Consider the following 18,628-nt stretch of genomic DNA (forward strand, 5'->3'; position numbering starts at 1 on the left):
GGCCAATCAGAGGGCGGAGAGCCGCCGGGGCAGAGGGGCCGCCAGGCCAATCAGAGGGCGGAGAGCTCAAGAACTTCTCATGCGATTAGTTTTGTGCAAGCACTTTTAAAATGAAAGGAGAGCCAGAATTACTAACACCAACCAAAAAGTAATATATTAGAAGCAAGCTTAAGTATAGAATGGAACACACGCACAGAGAATAATCAAGGTATTTTTCTTCCTGTGCCTCTGTAATACTTAGAAAGTATCTTGCAAATACTTAAGATGAAGCACTTCAATAAAAATATAAATATGAACTCTTCACAGAACACTTGCATTTTCAAAAACTATTCCTAGCTCATTCAGCTTCAAAACAAGGGCTGAACTTCTCAGTTTGTAACAGTGTAAGTGTTTCAGTGTCCCCAGAAACTCAACATACTTTTCCTTTGCCTTGTTTTTGGTTTTTTCCTTCAATATCCTCAAAGTCTGTATCAGAAGAGAAGTGTGTTTCAGACTCCCTGCAAGGATAAAAAGACAGAAACCATTTACACATTTCATCAGAAACCTTCTTAAAAATACCAAAGTCACATAATACCTTCAGTAAACCTAAGTAGACTCCAATACAAAATAAGTTTTTTTCCCCTTCTGTTTAAGTCCACTGTCAAGGAACAGAGTATACCTCGCACTCACACCCTACCCTTTGAAGGAAAAAAAAAAAAAAAAACCCAAAAAACAAAAAACCACACACACCAAAACACAGCTTCCCTCACAACTGAAGTGCCTCAGCAGACCCTCCATCCTCTTAGAAACTGAACAAGCAGACAAGAGTTGCAGACATGTTTGGGGGGTAGGGGGGGAATACAGTTGAAAGGGGGGAAAAAAGAGTTTCCAGTAAAGTTTCTCTACCCCAAAGCTATCTACAGCTATGTTTAAGCGGGGGGGGGATCACCTGAGTTATTATAGAAGAATGCTTAGGTTATATAATCTCTATTTTTGCATTTCTTGTTAAAACACAACTTAAATGATGTTATTACAGCTTGTTTTAACATATACAGGCAGTACAATGACTTCAGGCTGCTATCACAAATTTCTGACGTATACTACCTGATTAGATTTAAAAATGCAATCATAAAGATTGCAGAAGAAGGGGAGGGGGAGAAGACCCCTTCCTACGTGTTTATATATGTTTTTAAATAATCCAAAAACTTAAGGTCTCTCACTCTTGTAAAACTGTCTAAAAGGAGTTTTCTGCCTTGTAACACATTTTGCATTTCTGGTTTTGTCAGCTTTGTGTGGCATTCTGATATGCACTGGAAAAATCTCCAAATTTACAAATAATGGCAAGAAGTCTTTCTTCTTTAAAACCTCTTAAGTGCTCTTAGTTTTGTAGGCAAGGACAGAATACAAATTCCAAACATTTCACTAGGCAATGAACTATACCAACTTAGTCAAAAACGGTTATAAACAACTGTATAAGCAATATTTTACTTTAAACCATTCTCCTTTCAGTTTATTTCTCATTAAAAAGAAAAAAGCCTACATAAACAATCCAGTTGACACAAAACTTTTTCTTTGCATCTTTTTGGACTTTTAAAGAATTGAACACTATTTTAACCAATTGCTGAGATTCCAAACCTCATCTGCTTTTTCCTCTTAACTTTTAAACTCTGCAGAAGGTGAAGCTGTGTCATCTTAGTCTTATTAATTCTTCACACATCCATGCAGCTTTCGAAGACAGACATTACACAGAACCTAGAAATTTTTTGCTATTTCCAAGGAAACAACTCCCTACCCCAACACATACATTGAAGATTGATTGTTAAAATCTTTCTAAAAATACAGAAAGCAGAAGATAAAGGATGCAATGTCACTGTGCACCCATCAGTTGCAAAAATTCTCAAATATTATTTTAGCTGCCCTTATATTTGTTTTCCTTCTTCTCTGTGGAGAAAGTGAGATTGCAGCAAACAAAAGTCTAAGCATGGAAAAACTTAACAGGCTTTACATTTGAATAGATCTAATTCAGACAAGATTATTCTCAGGGATTCATTAGACGGCTTTGAAAATAATAGTAAAAACTTTCATTTCATACTTTTAAGTATTTGCAAAATTATGGGGTTTTTTTAATAGCCTCAATTCTGGACAGTCTTAATATTCTTAATTAAGGATTTGTAGACTTGCCGTGTTTTCACTTGAAGTTAAGACTGGAAAGTATTTTTGGATTTTAAGTGAATTACAGAAGAAAAATCAAATGAATTCATGTCTACTGACAATGAAAAGGTGGGAACCTGTTTTAGTTAAGTTAGTCTACTTCTACTAATCATTTTACTTCTCTGCCCAAAATGTAATCTAGTCCTGATTTTACATTTTGGCAAATCAGATAGATTCTTAAAAATTGTAGGAAGATCAGGGATCTAGTAAAATGACATCACAAACACCTGGGAACCGATACCTAAGGGAAGTTAAGACTGGCAGTAGCAAAACCTTTTGGCACTAGAGTGCTGTGAGTATTAGGTGACCGCCTCAGTTATTATGGGCTAACACTTCAATTACTTAATGTCTCTCTATGAGGAGAACTTAATGAAGGAAACTTAAGTTTTTGGTATTCCTCATCAAGGAACTTGGTCACAAAAAATACATTATACATGGAGAAAAAATATTTCTGTTGTGATGACTTCCACACTAGCAAAGCTTTAAAAGGATTTGAAAATAAAGAATAAAAAACAAAAATAAGCACTTCTAAAATGCCCATTTTCATTTCCTTTGAATACTGAAAGAGACAAATCAAACAATGCTTTATATTTATCAACTTCTTGATAGGAAAAAGAAAATCTAGAACCCCATTCCCTCATTTTGTTTTCTCCAGCAAGAAAAAAAAAAAAAAACCCACCATAAGTATTAACACTAAAAAGTACCAGTACATTTAAAAATCAAACCAGCAAATCCTTAAAGCACTTACTGAAGGAGAGTAAAATCAGTTGGTATTTCTGGAGCTGCTATCATTTCTTTATCATCTTCTGGAACACCACTGTATTAGAAAGATATTCAAAAACCAGTCTGAAGTACAAGCTTACTTGCTTTTCTTCCTTTGTGATGGACAATTTCTATAATAACAATAATAATAATAAAAAAGTTAAATACAGTGAAAATTTTTCCTCGCGTGGGGGGGAGGGCAGGGGAGGAAGGGCTGATAACCTAGAATACATTAGATACCACCACCATCTGTTTCCAGCCAAGCTTCTTCCTTTTTAAATAAAGATTTTATATAGTTGACTCCTCCCATGATCTTACCACAACGCATCTCAGCAAATGTTAATGGCATCACAGTAAGAGATAACACAGAAAACATTCTCTGAATAGGACGAACAAACCGGAATAGTTTTCATAAACATCTTGCAAGTCAGGTACGGATTCAAAATAAAAAGTTATTAAGTTTGAATCAACTGCAGAGCCCAGCAGTCCTATCAACACAAGCATACTCTGGTTAATCACAACAAATCACCACAGATTTCAGGTTAAATTTAAATTTAAAGTGCATTATGTATACCACGTTTGTACCTCTGATTTGTAAACTTTCACGACATTTTCTGCAAAGATAAGCTCTTTGAGAAGTTATTATAACCTAACCAGCCGTTTTACAACTCTGTCTTCCAGATTTGATAAACCAGGCTTACAACAGTTTTAACATTTAAAGCAGCTGACATGCATCTAACTAATATCAAGGAAGACATGATTATCCCCATTTTATTAAAAAAACACTAGAATCAGCATAGCATTTTGTCAAGAAAACACAACACAATGCAATGTTTAGTTTTTATATTAATTATACTATTGCCACCTATTTTTTTTCCAACTGATTTTCCTTTGTTTAGGGGAAAAAGCCTCACTGAATGCTTCAAATATGAGACCTAACCATGCAGGCTACAATCTTTCATGTCAATTGTCTGCCTCATGCTAAGTTCACATGGTTAAATTAAGAAAACATTAGGTTTAGGTACTTTAAAGATGCAACAGCAAGGGGAAGAACCTTCAGAGTTAGAAGCTCTACTGATTTTAGACCTTGTTGGAGGGACTAGGTATTTGAAGGCAAGATTTAATTTTGGCATGTTTAGTACAGGTTGCTTAACATGTGGTAGCTATATGCTTCAGAGACTGTATTTAAATTGAGCTTGTAGATAAAGCCAGTAGATTTTTTCCTGCAAGTGCCTCTTCCAAATACTAGGGGCCACTATAGCTTCCAGAATTTGGAGAGATCAGAGAAACCATGAATGCTGAACTTCTCATGCTCTCTTTCTTCTCACTGTATACAATAACATAGACAGAGAAACCAGAGCCAAGAGAGTTAGTGGCAAAAAGAGACAAGGTCAGAGATAGGCCGGTGCATCTCAAGATGGTCAGCAATTACTGAAACACATTCTATCCAGAACACAGTAGAAGATGCAAAGCATCAGGGCTTCAAAAAGTTGTTCCTGGAGAATGGCAGCAGCCTTTGTCACTCCTTTCCTCCCTTCCCTAAAACCATTCATACTCTCTTGCTTGGTTATGCACTGTCTCTAGCAAACAATTATTCACAGGTAGGGTAACATCCCTTCCCCCATCATTATCTTTGTAAGCTCTGCCATTCAGGATTACCTGATTTAATTCCCCAATAAAATGGGCAAAATATACCTCAAGATTTTTTTTCCTGGATCATCAAGTTAAACTGGTTCAACAGCAGGCATCCAGAGCTAAAGCACAGGAAACAAACTGCATAGCCATGAGCAGGGGATGGAAGACCAAGACTCCCTTACTTTGGTGGCAAGGAGCTATTAGGTCATCCAGGCTCTCAGTAAAACCACACTATCATTTTGCGACATGGTGAAATGCTCTACACTTTGGATTATAATTCTTCCAAGTATACCAAGGCCAAGAATTTTTCTAAGATTTGCCCAGATTCAGATCAAATTTATTACCTGTCAAATTTTGGAAAAATAATTCTCAAAAACAGTTCCATACAATCACAGAAACATTAAAAAAAATTGATAACAAACTAGGAAAAAGGATGGGCAAATGATTAAGTTATATATTCTCGGCATCAGACAAGTCAAATAAATCGCCTGATAAAACTAGTTGGCTGCAGCTTATACCAACTTGCATCTCCTGTAAGGACCATTCATATTAAGACAAGCACAGGAAAAGGAAATAAGACATTATTTGGGCATAATCACTTCATACAAAACACAAAAGAAATATCAAGTTCTTACTAGATGCTGAAGAGTTCAGCTACTAAGATTGAAGTTTCAAGAATCGTTTTTCTTGAAGGAAAAAGATACTTGACCTTCATGAGTGCTACAATACAAGTTCCAGAATTCATGAGATTTCATGAATAATGTACCGTAACAAACTATATATTGATATTATGGAAAACAACAGAGTTACAGATGAATGCCTTCCCAGAATACATGAGGTAAGACAAGAAGGGTTCTCCCGCATCATCAGGTTCAGGCCCCAGGAATGACCAAAAACCCCTGCACATTAATCCCTGTGAAGGATAATTTTAAAAGTTTTACATAAGGAGTATCTAAAATTGTGATGCACTCAGCTATAGAAACGATAATGGCAAACAGCCAACAGAAGCTGCCCAGGGAAGACATTTGCTTTGTTCTTATAGCGATGTTTTCCCTGAATATCCTCCCAGCATCCAGAAATAACTCAGGCATTTTCTAAGCCAAACAGACTGTCTTTGCATTTTATAGCCTCTAATCAATATTTTTCCCCCCCGCATGAATATTACTTTTTCAATTACTTTTCAAACCCAATATTCAGCATCCATGATATCCCACACAGGAACTTCCACAGCCTATTTGCATACTGCAAAGAAACACGTTCTTTGCTTTGAATTTATCACTTCCTGATTTTATTTGATGTTCTCTAGTTTTAATATTGGAAATGACTGTCATTGATCATTCTCTATTATCCTTAATCTCAGCAAATGCCTTTTGGAAATTCAAAAAGACTGTCAGTCATGTTCTCTTTGTGCACATACTTGATGATTCATTCAAAGAGCCAGGTATGAAAAGCTGTTGAGAAAGAGGAAAACTGTCCATACATGCATCCCATTAGAACTTTTATAATACATGCAAGTTTATCATAATGCAAATGAACAAAAGAAACTCTTGCAGATGCCATTCCAAACAGCAAAAGTTTAAATTATCTAATGATGTGCTTTAATAAGCACATTCTTTTAATAGCTGTTAAATCTGCCTAAACTAAAATGGATGTATCATGAAAAGCAGCTCTTCAGATTTTTTTGCCTGTTTGCACATTCACACAATTCCAGCTTTAAATTTCCCAAGTTTATACTGAAGTCTCTCTGTAAGTCTATGAAAACTTTCAAAAAGTCACTCAACTTTGTGAAATCATAATTAAATTATTAACTTTTAAAAAGAAAATGTATCCTGCTGAAAGATCACAAGGTGGAGCTCTAGCCTAAAGCTAACTGAAGAAAATCCGAAAGACAGGTCATCCAGAGGTTGACCTAGTTATTTCTATGCAATAAACTTTATAATAGATTGCTAAAACAGCAATAATATTGTGTCCCGTTTCCTTTAGATTTGTATTTAAATTATACAGAGACACCAAAAGATTCCTGCCTCTTGTTTGGAAAAAATACATAAACATGTTTGATTCAATGAGTTTTCTAAAGACAGAAACGCATCCGGCAGCTGTAGTATGACCACTCTCAGCATATAGTTCTAAAAAAGGAAGCAGAATTTCAAAATATATTTTAATAGCAGAGATAATGCATCCCTTTATTGTATCTTTACATGTAAAGTTTTTACCAACCAAATGCTAACGAAATAAAAAAACTAAACAAAAGGAATCCAAAGACACTAATCTCATATGATGTTGCCAACTTTAAATGTAACAGTTTAAAATATTTTGACTGATGAGCGTTGGGGGGCGGGGGGGAGGGTGGGAAGCAAGCTAAGCACAAAGCACTATAAAGAACTAGAATGAATCTTCACTGAGAAACTGATTTAAAAGGTGAACGTTTTTCCCTAATGCATAAACAAGTAATTGAGGTGTGGTGGTACTTTTAACTCAAATATGTCAGGCAGAAGTTGAACTCTGGCAAAAGTTTGGCAAAATACACCAGCACAAGTCACACAGTAACACATAAAACAATTAACAGCTGCTGAGTGCTACTCATCCTCTGACAATTTTATTATATGCACAAAGAGGCTAAACAAACATTAATACTATTCAGCCAGCAGCCTTTGTTAAAATACAGCATATATATATATATACACACAAAATATATGAAGAATCAGGAGATTTGTCCCAGAAATCTGCATTTCATACACTCACATAAATACAGTACATTGAGTTACTTAACAAGTTCACAGGAAAGAGCTTCAGTTAAAGGGGGTTTTTTTTGTTTTTTTTTTAAATTATCTTATTATCTTTCTGGTTTGTTTTGTTTTTTCCTTAGAGTCAATTATGTGAAGTTTTATAGGACAAATCAGTAATGGGCAAGGCAGAAATGCAAAGATTAAAAATGGCTGCATGGACAGAATAAAGATTCAAGAGATGTAAAGTGACTGCTCAGAGGCAAATTAATTTTTTCCCCCTAATTTAGTTCCACATCTGTAAAAACAAAGACCTTACCACCTTAATTCAGAAGATTAGGACTTCTAAAATTGTGATGCACTCAGCTATAGAAATGATAGCGGCTGAAGAAGTTCATCCTAAAATTATTTATCTATCTGCGAATGAGGTGCTGATGCTTCAGAACCAATTACGCAGCAACAATAGTTAAAATGCTAGCTGGAGAAAATGTAAATCAAGGACCAGAAGTATTTGAAATATTTTCCTTTAACTATTTTAGTAGAGAAAGGTGATATAAACAATATTATGTCCCACACTCCTTTTCTCAGAGAGACAGACTAGAGTATGTCTAGACTTTTGTTTTATAAAATATGGCTGTGGAGGGAGTTTCCAAGTAATAAATATGCTTCTCATATTACATTTGCATTCATATTAGAGTAAGGCTATACAGTAAATTTTTAAGTGAGATTTTGAGCAAGTGTATGACACATTCCCTACAGGCCTGAAAGGGTATGTTATTTCTACTAATATTGCAGACCCTAGTATTTCAACTGCCATCAAGCTTTAAAGCAATTCTGTAATTGAGTAAAATACAGAAAACATACTTCAAATTGCATTTTATATTGTAACAATTGTATTTTAATACAATTTAGTTATAACCATATCAGCAGTTTTGATCACATTACGATAGCATAATCAAGACTAAACTGAACAGTAATGCAATTAAAATCTTTAGACGCAGAGTTATTTTTGTGCCGTATGCTTAACAAATAAGTCTTGTAATTCCTTTACACCTGCAATAGACATCATCCATCTGCATTCTTCCATGCTTATAAGCAGCAACACTGTCTTTATACACAATAACAACACTTCATGGTGCCAAAGTCACTGAACACTTAACACTTCCATAAAAAACCTAAATGACCTAATTTATACAGGTCTTATCTTTTCAACCTCTTTCCTCACAATCAATGTTTTCTACATCTCCAGCTCTTCCCTCCTGCCTCCCCTGGCACTTCTGTTCACACATCTCACTTTTTTCATCCTTTAAAGGATGGTGGCCACTGATATTGTGTCACCACACTGTACTATTTTTATTCCCTGGCCCTCTATTCAATTTTCATGGTTTGCTCTTTGATTCATGAAATATGTTTGCTGATTAAGTGGGAAAGAGCCATCTTAGAACATGCTTTTATGACACAGCTGAAATATTCTAACTGTGGGCTGCTGCTGAAAGTGCTGGTCCTCCTTCCCACTCCCCAAACACACAGGAAAGTTTCTGCTCCCTTCTCTATTCCAGCAGTCAACTGATCCAACAGAAAGAAAATTCTGAAAATGAAACTATCCTTTACCCCCCCCTTTTTTTTTTGGCATGATTACCACTCCATCGAATCAGCTCATCCTGAAGTCATACAAACCACTAGATGCAATACAACAGAGGTGGCTGCAATCCACCCCTTTGACAAAGCTCAGGTCGCATTGGTTCAGTTGTAATATCAAGGCCTCAACAGAAGAGGCAGAGTTCTGCTGCCAAGGAGGAAGGAATACAATGAGAATGGGTAATGCCAGAGATCCATTTTTCTGACTACTGCTCCTAGCAAAGAGAGAAATGGCAAAATTGAGTCCCTGGAATAGTTACTGCTATATGCTCATACCTTTCTCTTGTGAAGGGTCATAACAAACAGGCTGTTCTTCTGCGTCTCTCAAATAGGCAGTAAGTGGTAAGGCCCAGACCTTGTGCTAGCTCTGCTGGGCTCCCACTTTTGCAACTGGCTACCTGCAGATGCCTAGAAGCAGCCCTTCAGGTAAACACAGGTAAATCTACAGCCCTCAAGGAGCCCGGGACTGGGCACTCTGTGAGACAGCATGTTCTGCCAATAGYTATCAGGCATCTGCCTGGCCTTGGCTGGCCCTTTCTCTAAAGCATTCCCCCTGCTCCTTTTCATGAGGCTTCCTATATTTTCATTATACAGCAGATTGCACATTAACTAATACTAACAACTTGCTTCTTACTGGCCTTCAGAAAAGAAGCACACCTATGCTGCTTACCACCAGAACAACCCATCCAGGCCACAAGTTTGTCCAAGTGAGCCCTCAAAAAGAGACCAGCCAGGAAAAGGTCAAAACACACAAAGAACATAGGTCCCTGAAGATAATGCACAAACCAGCAAACAGAAGAAACAGAGGAGCAAAATATTTTCACAGTTTAACGAGTTTAAACAGGTTTTATTTAGAAAAAAAGAAAAAAAGAAAAGTTTAAAAGGCATCTGAAAAAAAGGCAGGATAAAGCCTAAATGAATGTTTAGACTTTACAGCAGGTCTGGAGATACGGGGGAAAAAAAAATATATATATATATATAAGAACCTCTGTACCATGCTGTCAGCCTCAACTTAGCCATGAAATAGTCCCCCTCTCCTTAAAAATATTTGTTGGACTTCTGCTGGTTTTATTGAGTAAACATGTGCAACAACTATCCTAGAAGGAAATGAGTTTGCTACAGTGCTTCAGTTACATGATTACTCATAAAAGTAACATCAATGATGTCAATATCCTCAATGAAATTAATAATGTATTTATATTACAAAATATTTCGTGGTTTAAATCATGTAAAGAATTTATACATATAATTATAATTCACATTGTCCAGTAACATCTAAGTTTAAAATGATTAGTAAGTATCACAAAACACTGCAAAGTGAATCAAGTATTACCCTTATTAAAGGAAAATTACCTATATTAATTTTAATAGTGCTGCCCAACAATATTCTCCTTACTCATCCTGAGCTCCTTAAAAAACACCTAAAATTCCCACATATCTGAACAGTTTTGGATGTCTTTCCTTTAATACAAGATTAAATAAAGAAAAAAAAAAATACAGGTAGAGTAACAGAAGTAGAAGTTACAGCTCAGTTTATCTGTCACATCTTTCCCTGCCCAAGAGATGGCTTCCAGATGTTGCAGTCTGTGTGGAAAATGAGGCTCTTAGGAAGAATAAAAGCCAAGTCAGATGACAACCAAGATAAAAAAAAAAAAAAAAAAGCCAAAAAGACAAGTTAGTTTGGGATACAAGGCAAGCATAACTCTCAACTGCCTAACTGTCCAAAATTTCCAAACTAAACCATGGAATAGATCAATATATCCTTCCTCATGCTGATCTCTTAAAAACATAGGCCTTTGCACTCCTCAAGATTTTCACTCCTGTAAGAGATATGGATTAAATGCAGACCCTCTGTCCACAGCAAGCAGGTAACCAGCTACACAGTAAAGATGAGACTCAAACAAAACTAACGTTGTTCAAATGGGCAGTGAACAGCAATAAATTGCTTCAGTACACTCAGAGGTACGGTTTTCCAACAGACAAGATATTGCATTTGGCAAGTTCTATTTTTTGTTCTTCTACTGATCAATGTGAGCCTGCAAGTTGCCTCACTTAGTGGGAGTCTCTGCTTCCCCTCCTACCATATAGATTTTCCTCTTTGAAAATTCCAGCCAAACAGATCACTAAGGTTCTGTGCTCACATCTTTGCTTAGGCCGTTCTAAAAACAACTGCCTCCTATTATATACTCTGGAAGAAGGCCTATATACTATGTACTACAATAGCATCAGCTGCTACTATAAGACAAATAGTCAAATATTAGATATCCCAAATAAGGGAAAAGCCCATAAAATAGAACTAGCGAGGAGTGGAAAGCAAAACCTCTCATGCACGTCTCCCAGAGTCAGCTCATATGAGCCCAAGTCATAATGAATTTTGGATAGTCCTTTGAAGAGCCCAGTTTCTCTGCACTGTGATCCCAAGCATTCTGAGGTAGGAAGCGAGAAGCAAAAAATCAGTTTGGTTGTGTTCTGTCAGCTGAGATCCACTGGAGTTTATTAGCTGAAGCTTCACGCTACATAAAAATGGCTGAACTGCTTCCAGATGAAAACTGAAGAGACTAAGCTCAGCACAGAAACAAATAAAGAGTAAGCACAGGACAAACAATTAGTCTGACTGGATCTAAAGAAGAAGGGATGGGGGAGGGGTGGGGAAATCAATGTGCATGGAACCAACTCAGATGTGTCTGATCTACAGACAACCTAATCTACAACCTATCCAGGTATAACGGTAGCTGTTTTCTACCCATCAAGACTCACCTACAGCAGACAGTGTAACTTTTACTGATCGCTCCTGGCCTTGCTCTAAAATAAGAAGGCCAGTGTTGGCTGAGTCTAACTCACTGCATATTTGTACAAGCACTTTGACTTTCTTACATTTTCCTGCATGATACATTCTATAATTTGATCACAAGACTTGGGCAAAACAGACACTTAAGAGAAGCTTTCACCAGTACAGAGCTGTCATGTGAAGTTTTCCTCCTCACATACACCCAAATGTATCTTCTGAAAAGGAAAAAGAGGGGAGCACCAAGTAGGTATCATCCCTGATTTGCAGAAGAGGCAACCACAAACTCTCTGAAGCTCTGAATTTTCTCGTATTTGCTGAGCCCTTGCCATGCTCCCTTCTCTTCATGCTCCATCTTTCTACTCCCCCCGACCCAGCTCGGCTTCTCCTTTGAGGAACAGGCCTTATCACGGCTCACTAATCCTGGACTAGAGAGAAGGCATCACTTTGAGATTCCCTGGGGACCACCTGCAGGAATACAGCAGCTTCTGCACCCCCATGCAACATGCTCTCCTGTTCTACCAGGCTCTCAGCTGGGTAACTACTGTCATTATGAGATGCACAACAGCAGTATAAAACTTTATAGTGAAGTTCCCAAAACTGCCATTACACAAACACAGAGGTAAATAATCAACAGCAGCTGTCCACCCCTCCCCCACTCAAATGGCAGACCTACTAGCACAGAAGACAATTAAATGACACAATTAAACCTGTGCCATTAGTATTGGAAAGGAATATTTAAGAAAGAAGGAAAAAATATCGTGCTGCATCCAAATCAAGCAGTATGAAAGCCTTTGGTTTTAGCTGTCAAGAGTGGCTTATGGCCCTTTCAAAGATCAATCTAAATCAGTCTTAAAAATAATAATAATAATCAAGCAACCACTCATGTATTCAGAAGTTTTTTCACCTCTAAACCAGAAGAAATATAGATAAAAATCTTATCTTTGGATTTAAAAGTTATTCTTGTAATTCTGCCAACCTCAGAACATCTGTGCCCTGTACATCATCAGTCATAACTTAAAGATTTTTTAATACCCAACATTTGTTCCTGTTCTTCCTCATAACATTTGGGCTAAAATCCCACTTGATTTGTTCAGAGATTTGCAGCACTGAATACTAATTTTATATGAAACAGCAATTGTGATCTGCATGGCTTTCCCCCACACAATTTAGAGAACTGAATATATCCACAATGCAGAGTGCTAACAATCCATTAATGAAGTCATTACCAGATTAAAAAAAAAAAACACACACACACACACACACACCCCCTATCAAGTCCAAAAAGCCTTCTCTTCCCTTTTCTCTATTCATCCTAAAACAGTTCTCTTAAAAAATAAAAATAAAATAAATAAAATAAATAAAGTTAGGAAAAAGAGCTTTATGGGAGAGAAGACTGGTGCTGAAAGCTCACTTATGGAGACCTGGAGTTAGCTATTGAATTTCGTTAAACATCCACAGAAAACTAGCTTGTCCACTTGTATACATCCTAAAAACATTGCAAAAATATTGGCATTATTAAAATCAATAAGTTCTTTGAACTCTGTAATTGCTTACTTGTGGCAGGTAATGAATTATGCCAACTGGCAGAGCTGTAACATGCTATGCCTGTTTTATAAAAGCTAATGTGAAGAAAAAGATACCCAAATTGTCAAAAACATTTTTAAAGATCAAGCTCATTTTAATATGTAAGCTGACAAATAATGAGAAACTGCTGATGTGTAAAAAAAAATATTCTGAAGCAAAGGACAGTAGGACTCTTCCTTTTGAAATACCTTCCCATAAGTCTCTCAAATATTGTGCATAAGGCATCTCAGGGATACAGGAGCACATCCATTCCACAGAGATTTAAAACATAAAGTGTACAGCTTGTTAAAACTACCAAAATTAAAACTTAGGTTTCTTCATTTAATTGGGGGGGGGGGGGAAGGGAAACCCTGTCAAAAAGCTAAACCCATTTTAGATGCTAGTTCTTGAATAAGTTCATAATGACAATAAAACTAGTAACTCCCTCCTGCTCCAAAAGGCAGTTACAGCCTACAGCTAAATTTGTATTTAGTTGAAAATTTACTGGTTATATTATGCAAGTATCATATTTTGCAGTAAATATTTCAGTTAAGTAATGTTAAATACCTAGAAAATATTTTTAAAACCACCACTTCAGCACTTACTAGTTCAGCAAGACAGTAGACGCTGTTCTGGTAAACTAGTTACCTTCACCTTCTTTGTGGGGCCTTTTTTCTGCTTATTTTTAAAAAATAAAAAAAATAAAAAAATAAAGGAGCAGTAGTGCCAGATGTCTCTTAAACAAGCTACACGTGCTGCAATTCCTCCCCCTTCCCCCGCTCCAAGAAAGAAAATCTGGAACTGGGTGTACCCTACAGTGCCATTTAACTGAATTCAGAGAATTGCCGCCATACTCTTCGAATTCCATGAAACTCTCAGCAGACCCACGAAACTCTCAGAAGACTTCTGCGACTCCGAGGTATCACAGTCATTTATGGATACACTCACCTAAGCAGATGAAAAATCTCACATGTTAAAGGATTTTTTTTTTTAAAGCAGCTGAGACAAAAATGCAATCTTGGGCATAAGCAAAGCATTTTAACTGTTATTTTCACCATACCTTAAACACAAAAAGAACACCCTTTTTATTTGACATAATTTACCAACTCCTTCAGCACAAGGCATACCAACGAACCACTTTTCTCTACTATAAAGGTAGTCAGTAAATATTTATATAATGTAAATTAACATTCCATTGCAGTGCTGACTGTATTTACAGTAACTGTATTTTAATTTGCACAGCAGATTAGTACTTGTGATCTTGTGTGACAAATTCAAAGACATTTACTATTGAACTACTCCTCCCTAAGACTTTTGACAGGTTACTAGCTGGGGGGAAGGGACTAAGCAAGCAAACAAACCAACCCACCCCTAACTACACCAATTATCATCACTGCATTAAAAAGGGGGGGGGGGGTAGGGAAGGGGAAGAGGGAAAGTGAACATGTTTCCACATTTCATATGCTCTAGTTTACAGTCAGATCTATTAATGACAACTCATCTTCATTGATGATTAAAGCTAATATCCTGAACTGTAAATGGGGAGAAACTGAAGAGCTGACAAATCCCACTTTGCTGACTTACATTACATGGGTGGTAACCTCCAACAGAGGCATGGAAAACTGTCAACTGCCACGGTAAGAGTCACGAGAGGACATCTATCAAAAGCTGTAGTTGTCCAACAATGGCATGAAAAAATGCTTCAGTCGCCCACTGTCGTTTCAGCTTTTGATTTAGAATCTGAACTGCATCATCTTCTTGTGGTTTTCAGTTGAAGATCACATTTGACTGTTATCAGTTTGAAACTACCTCTAATTCTTACAGTAAGAATTTGCTAGATTGCAAGTTCTGTATCTGTCACCAAGTCTTCCCCAACAGTTTTTGTGGTTTCACAATTAACTGCATTGCTACTCTTAACAAAGGTTTCTCTTCCTCTGCGCTGTATGAATACATATTCCCCATCTCCTCACACTCCTCTCAAACCAGAAATGGATAACAACATCTGAAAACACAGAAGTACTGTTAAGCATAAACGGCTTTTCTTTTTCAGTCTCACCTTAGTTTCTCTACCTTCTTGCAGTTAATAACAACTAAGTATTTTAAAAAAGAAGAGTGATTATTTAAAAAAGGTAATACCTCTTTTAGATTGCTTTGGTCTTTCTACTCCTTTTTCCATGTTGTACGCTGTTAAAATATTGTAATGCTTGAGTAACAGTCAATATACTTTCTCTAAACTGCATGTTTATGTTTCTGAAATACAAAAATGAAATCTAGTTGAATTCCCCATATTAAGTTATTTGGTTATTATAACTACTTATTCAAGAGCAGCATTTCTTTGACTTTATTTGTTAGCCATTAATTACATAATTATTCAGTACTTCTGTGTTGAATTCAGCAGATTCTGCTCTTATTTATGGCTAACGTTATTCTCAAAAGGGATTTCTACCAACAGATTGCTATCACCATACAGGATTCTAACATGTAATCATAAAATTTAATAGCAAGTAAAAAGGTTTTTAACCTGACAAGAATTCTGTACAATCACTTGCTACTTACAGCCACTTCAGAGCTCCTGAAATTAAGGCCTAATTGGGAAAAATATATATATTATATATATGTATCACTTATTACAGGCCTGGCTATATATGATGGGAAAGGGGAAGAAACTGACAATGAAGTAACTGGATTAGAGTTCATGCACATTTAAAATACCTTAACAACAAAACACACACACAGACACACACACACACACACACCCCCCAACCTGGCATTCTGAAGTATAATCAAGTAGCACTCTTTCTTATATGATTTTAATGCCCAAAGCACTGATTTCTTAAGAACACTGGATCAGCAATAAGCTATGTTATATTAATCTCTTTACATTAGTAATGCAAAACGCCAACTTTATGTTCTGCTTACTCAAAAAGCTACTTAATACTTAGAATTGCTTTTACAATTAAACAGCAGTATAGAATTTTCATACTGTTGTACTACTTGCTAATCAGGATTACAAGTACAATACCTTATTTCAAATTGGTTTGCACTTGAAATTTTCAGGAATTTAAATGGAATTCCTATATTTACATGCAACTAGAAGTTAATGCTACCTGACAAAATAGCTACACATAATGAATAGTCATCACATCACTTCAACTAAAACTTATTTACCATCTTTCATTTACCCAAACACATCTTTAAGGGTAGTAAGTTAGAGTATCCTATATCAGAGTAACCTATAAAGTTTTCTTCCTCACATAACCTATCTGAAAAAACTCATTATTTTGGTCATGATCTTTTTACATAGGCAGTAAAACACAGGTTACTAATAAATCAATTGATCTGAAGAAGTAACTTTTTATTGAGTGCTTCTTTCTTAGAGACTCTATATTAAGGAAAGTTTATAGGTTAAAAAAATGTTCTATTTGGATTGTCTCATATCCCCTCCAAAACAAACATGCTGTGTGCCATTAATATTGATACCTGATACAGTACAATTTCATAAACTAGAAGGGCGAGACTAATATTCCATTCGGAGGATCTTTACTTGGCATCAGACTATCTTGGTCTCGAAACAATACAAACTGAGATTTAGCAAAAGTTAGGGAAAGAGGCAATAGCATTCAATTTAATTGTTAGACAAGAACATTTTTATCTGAGTGTAAATTAGGTCTGGCGGTTGTTCAGCTTGACCTCCACTTACTATAATCTTGCCCTAGGGTATGAAAATCCCAGATCATTAAATGCTATGAATTTAGTCTTGCAAGCAACCTAAAATGAACCAACAATCAGAGCCATGTTTTTTTGCCTGCTGTTCAAAAGTAGAGACAAGAGCAATAATAGAGAAAAACATATCAGTTTTTTTAAAAACCTTCTTTCTGCATATCTTAGCATACTTTTTTTTCCTCTAAATTTATTTTAGGATGCATCTGAAAAAAGAATATTTTCCCTTTAAACTCAAAGATCAAGAGAAAAACAATCCATCAAAAAAAGAACCTCCTTTTTTTGGATAAAATTCAGTAGCAATTTCAGGAAGTTTTTCCAAGAAAAGATGGGTTAACATAAAGCAGCCCACTTGATTCAATTATAATTAAGATTTTAGAATGCCAGTTTTCCTACAATTCTCTACACAGTCAACACAGACATTTTAGGAGTTGCTACCAATTCATTCCTGTGAAACAGATGCCTGTCAAAAATATTAACTACAGAACATAAATTACTACATGAGTTAACTTAAGACTTTATGTACTAAGTTTAAAAACTACTCTGGAATTGCAGAATCTTGTATAATACACAGCCCACTAGGAAAACAAGAAAATAAAAAATAGAAAAGCATGCAAGAACTTCTTGTAGTCGATCTTAGCAAAATATACTTGTTAAGAAACAAACTAGTAAAACTCCTTTTCTGAAAGTCTTCGCTGAAGGGAGGGAATAAAGAAAGGTAAGTTCAGAGAAGACTGACGATGGACCACAGAATGAGTAATAATTAGCTACTTGGGAATTTAACTTAAATGGTAAAGGATGGCCTAGGAACATAGCTAGAGTATTTGAAGGGCTAAAAATACAGTGAAAACATCTTCTAACCATTCCACTATTGAAACAGCAGCAACTCTGTCATTCTTCTGCTTTAGTCCTTCAAAAAAGTCAAAAAAGCTTAAAGAAGAACTCAAGGTATCACTTGATTTGCAGAACACTGCACAAGTCTACCAGAGAATCAACTCCAGTAAGTTAGAAGACCCACATATATTCAAAAAAAAACAAAACAAAAAAAACACAACCCCCACACACATTAATAAAAATGAAAAAGCATGATAAGTATTGACAATTAGGTATCAAGCTTAACACTCAGTTCACACACAGCAAACATGCACTCCAACGACTAGCTCCTGCACAACCTTTACCACCCTTGCAGCAGTGAGACAGAGAAATAAGAAGTACTCTAAGTTATTATCCACACAGCTTTCTCACAAATAAGTACATACAAACCATAATACCCTGGACAGAGTTAAGAAAATAATTCTGGCATTTTATGCTGTCTACGAAAAAGCCAACCTACAAAGGACACCTTACCAATTTAGGCCTAATAGGACGTCATCAGGTTTCGCTGTAGCACATACAAATATTAATCTCTTCTTTCTGAGCAAAATAATTTAATGGTATTCTTTCTCTATATAGACAATATAATAATGTATTAACTATAGGATGATTACAGACTACAAGTAACATCCTATAGCAATGAAGGTTTAATCATTCTTTTTATTAGAGTATTTGTATATTTAACTATCACAGCACAAATGAGTATGCACATTTTAAAATTCTAATTACAAACAGG

At 36.0% G+C, this 18,628-nt stretch overlaps 1 protein-coding gene across 9 annotated transcripts in view; it reads right to left on the bottom strand.

Moving 5' to 3' along the window:
* The window catches only part of STAG2 (stromal antigen 2), an 83,387-nt gene that overhangs the window by 41,543 nt on the left and 23,216 nt on the right, over positions 1 to 18,628 (bottom strand). For 8 of the 9 annotated variants that reach the window (XM_026089564.1, XM_026089565.1, XM_026089566.1 and 5 more), the window contains 2 exons: positions 2,939 to 3,083; positions 419 to 497 (listed from right to left, as the gene is read on the bottom strand). In XM_026089564.1, coding sequence (XP_025945349.1) covers positions 419 to 497; positions 2,939 to 2,982 — 123 coding nt within the window. In that variant the 5' untranslated portion in view covers positions 2,983 to 3,083. The remainder of the gene's footprint in view (positions 1 to 418; positions 498 to 2,938; positions 3,084 to 18,628) is intronic. The other variant, XM_026089559.1, reaches the window with a different exon arrangement.

The sequence above is a fragment of the Apteryx rowi genome, unplaced genomic scaffold (genome assembly GCF_003343035.1).
Source record: "Apteryx rowi isolate R43461 unplaced genomic scaffold, aptRow1 scaffold_82, whole genome shotgun sequence".
Lineage (NCBI taxonomy): Eukaryota > Metazoa > Chordata > Aves > Apterygiformes > Apterygidae > Apteryx > Apteryx rowi.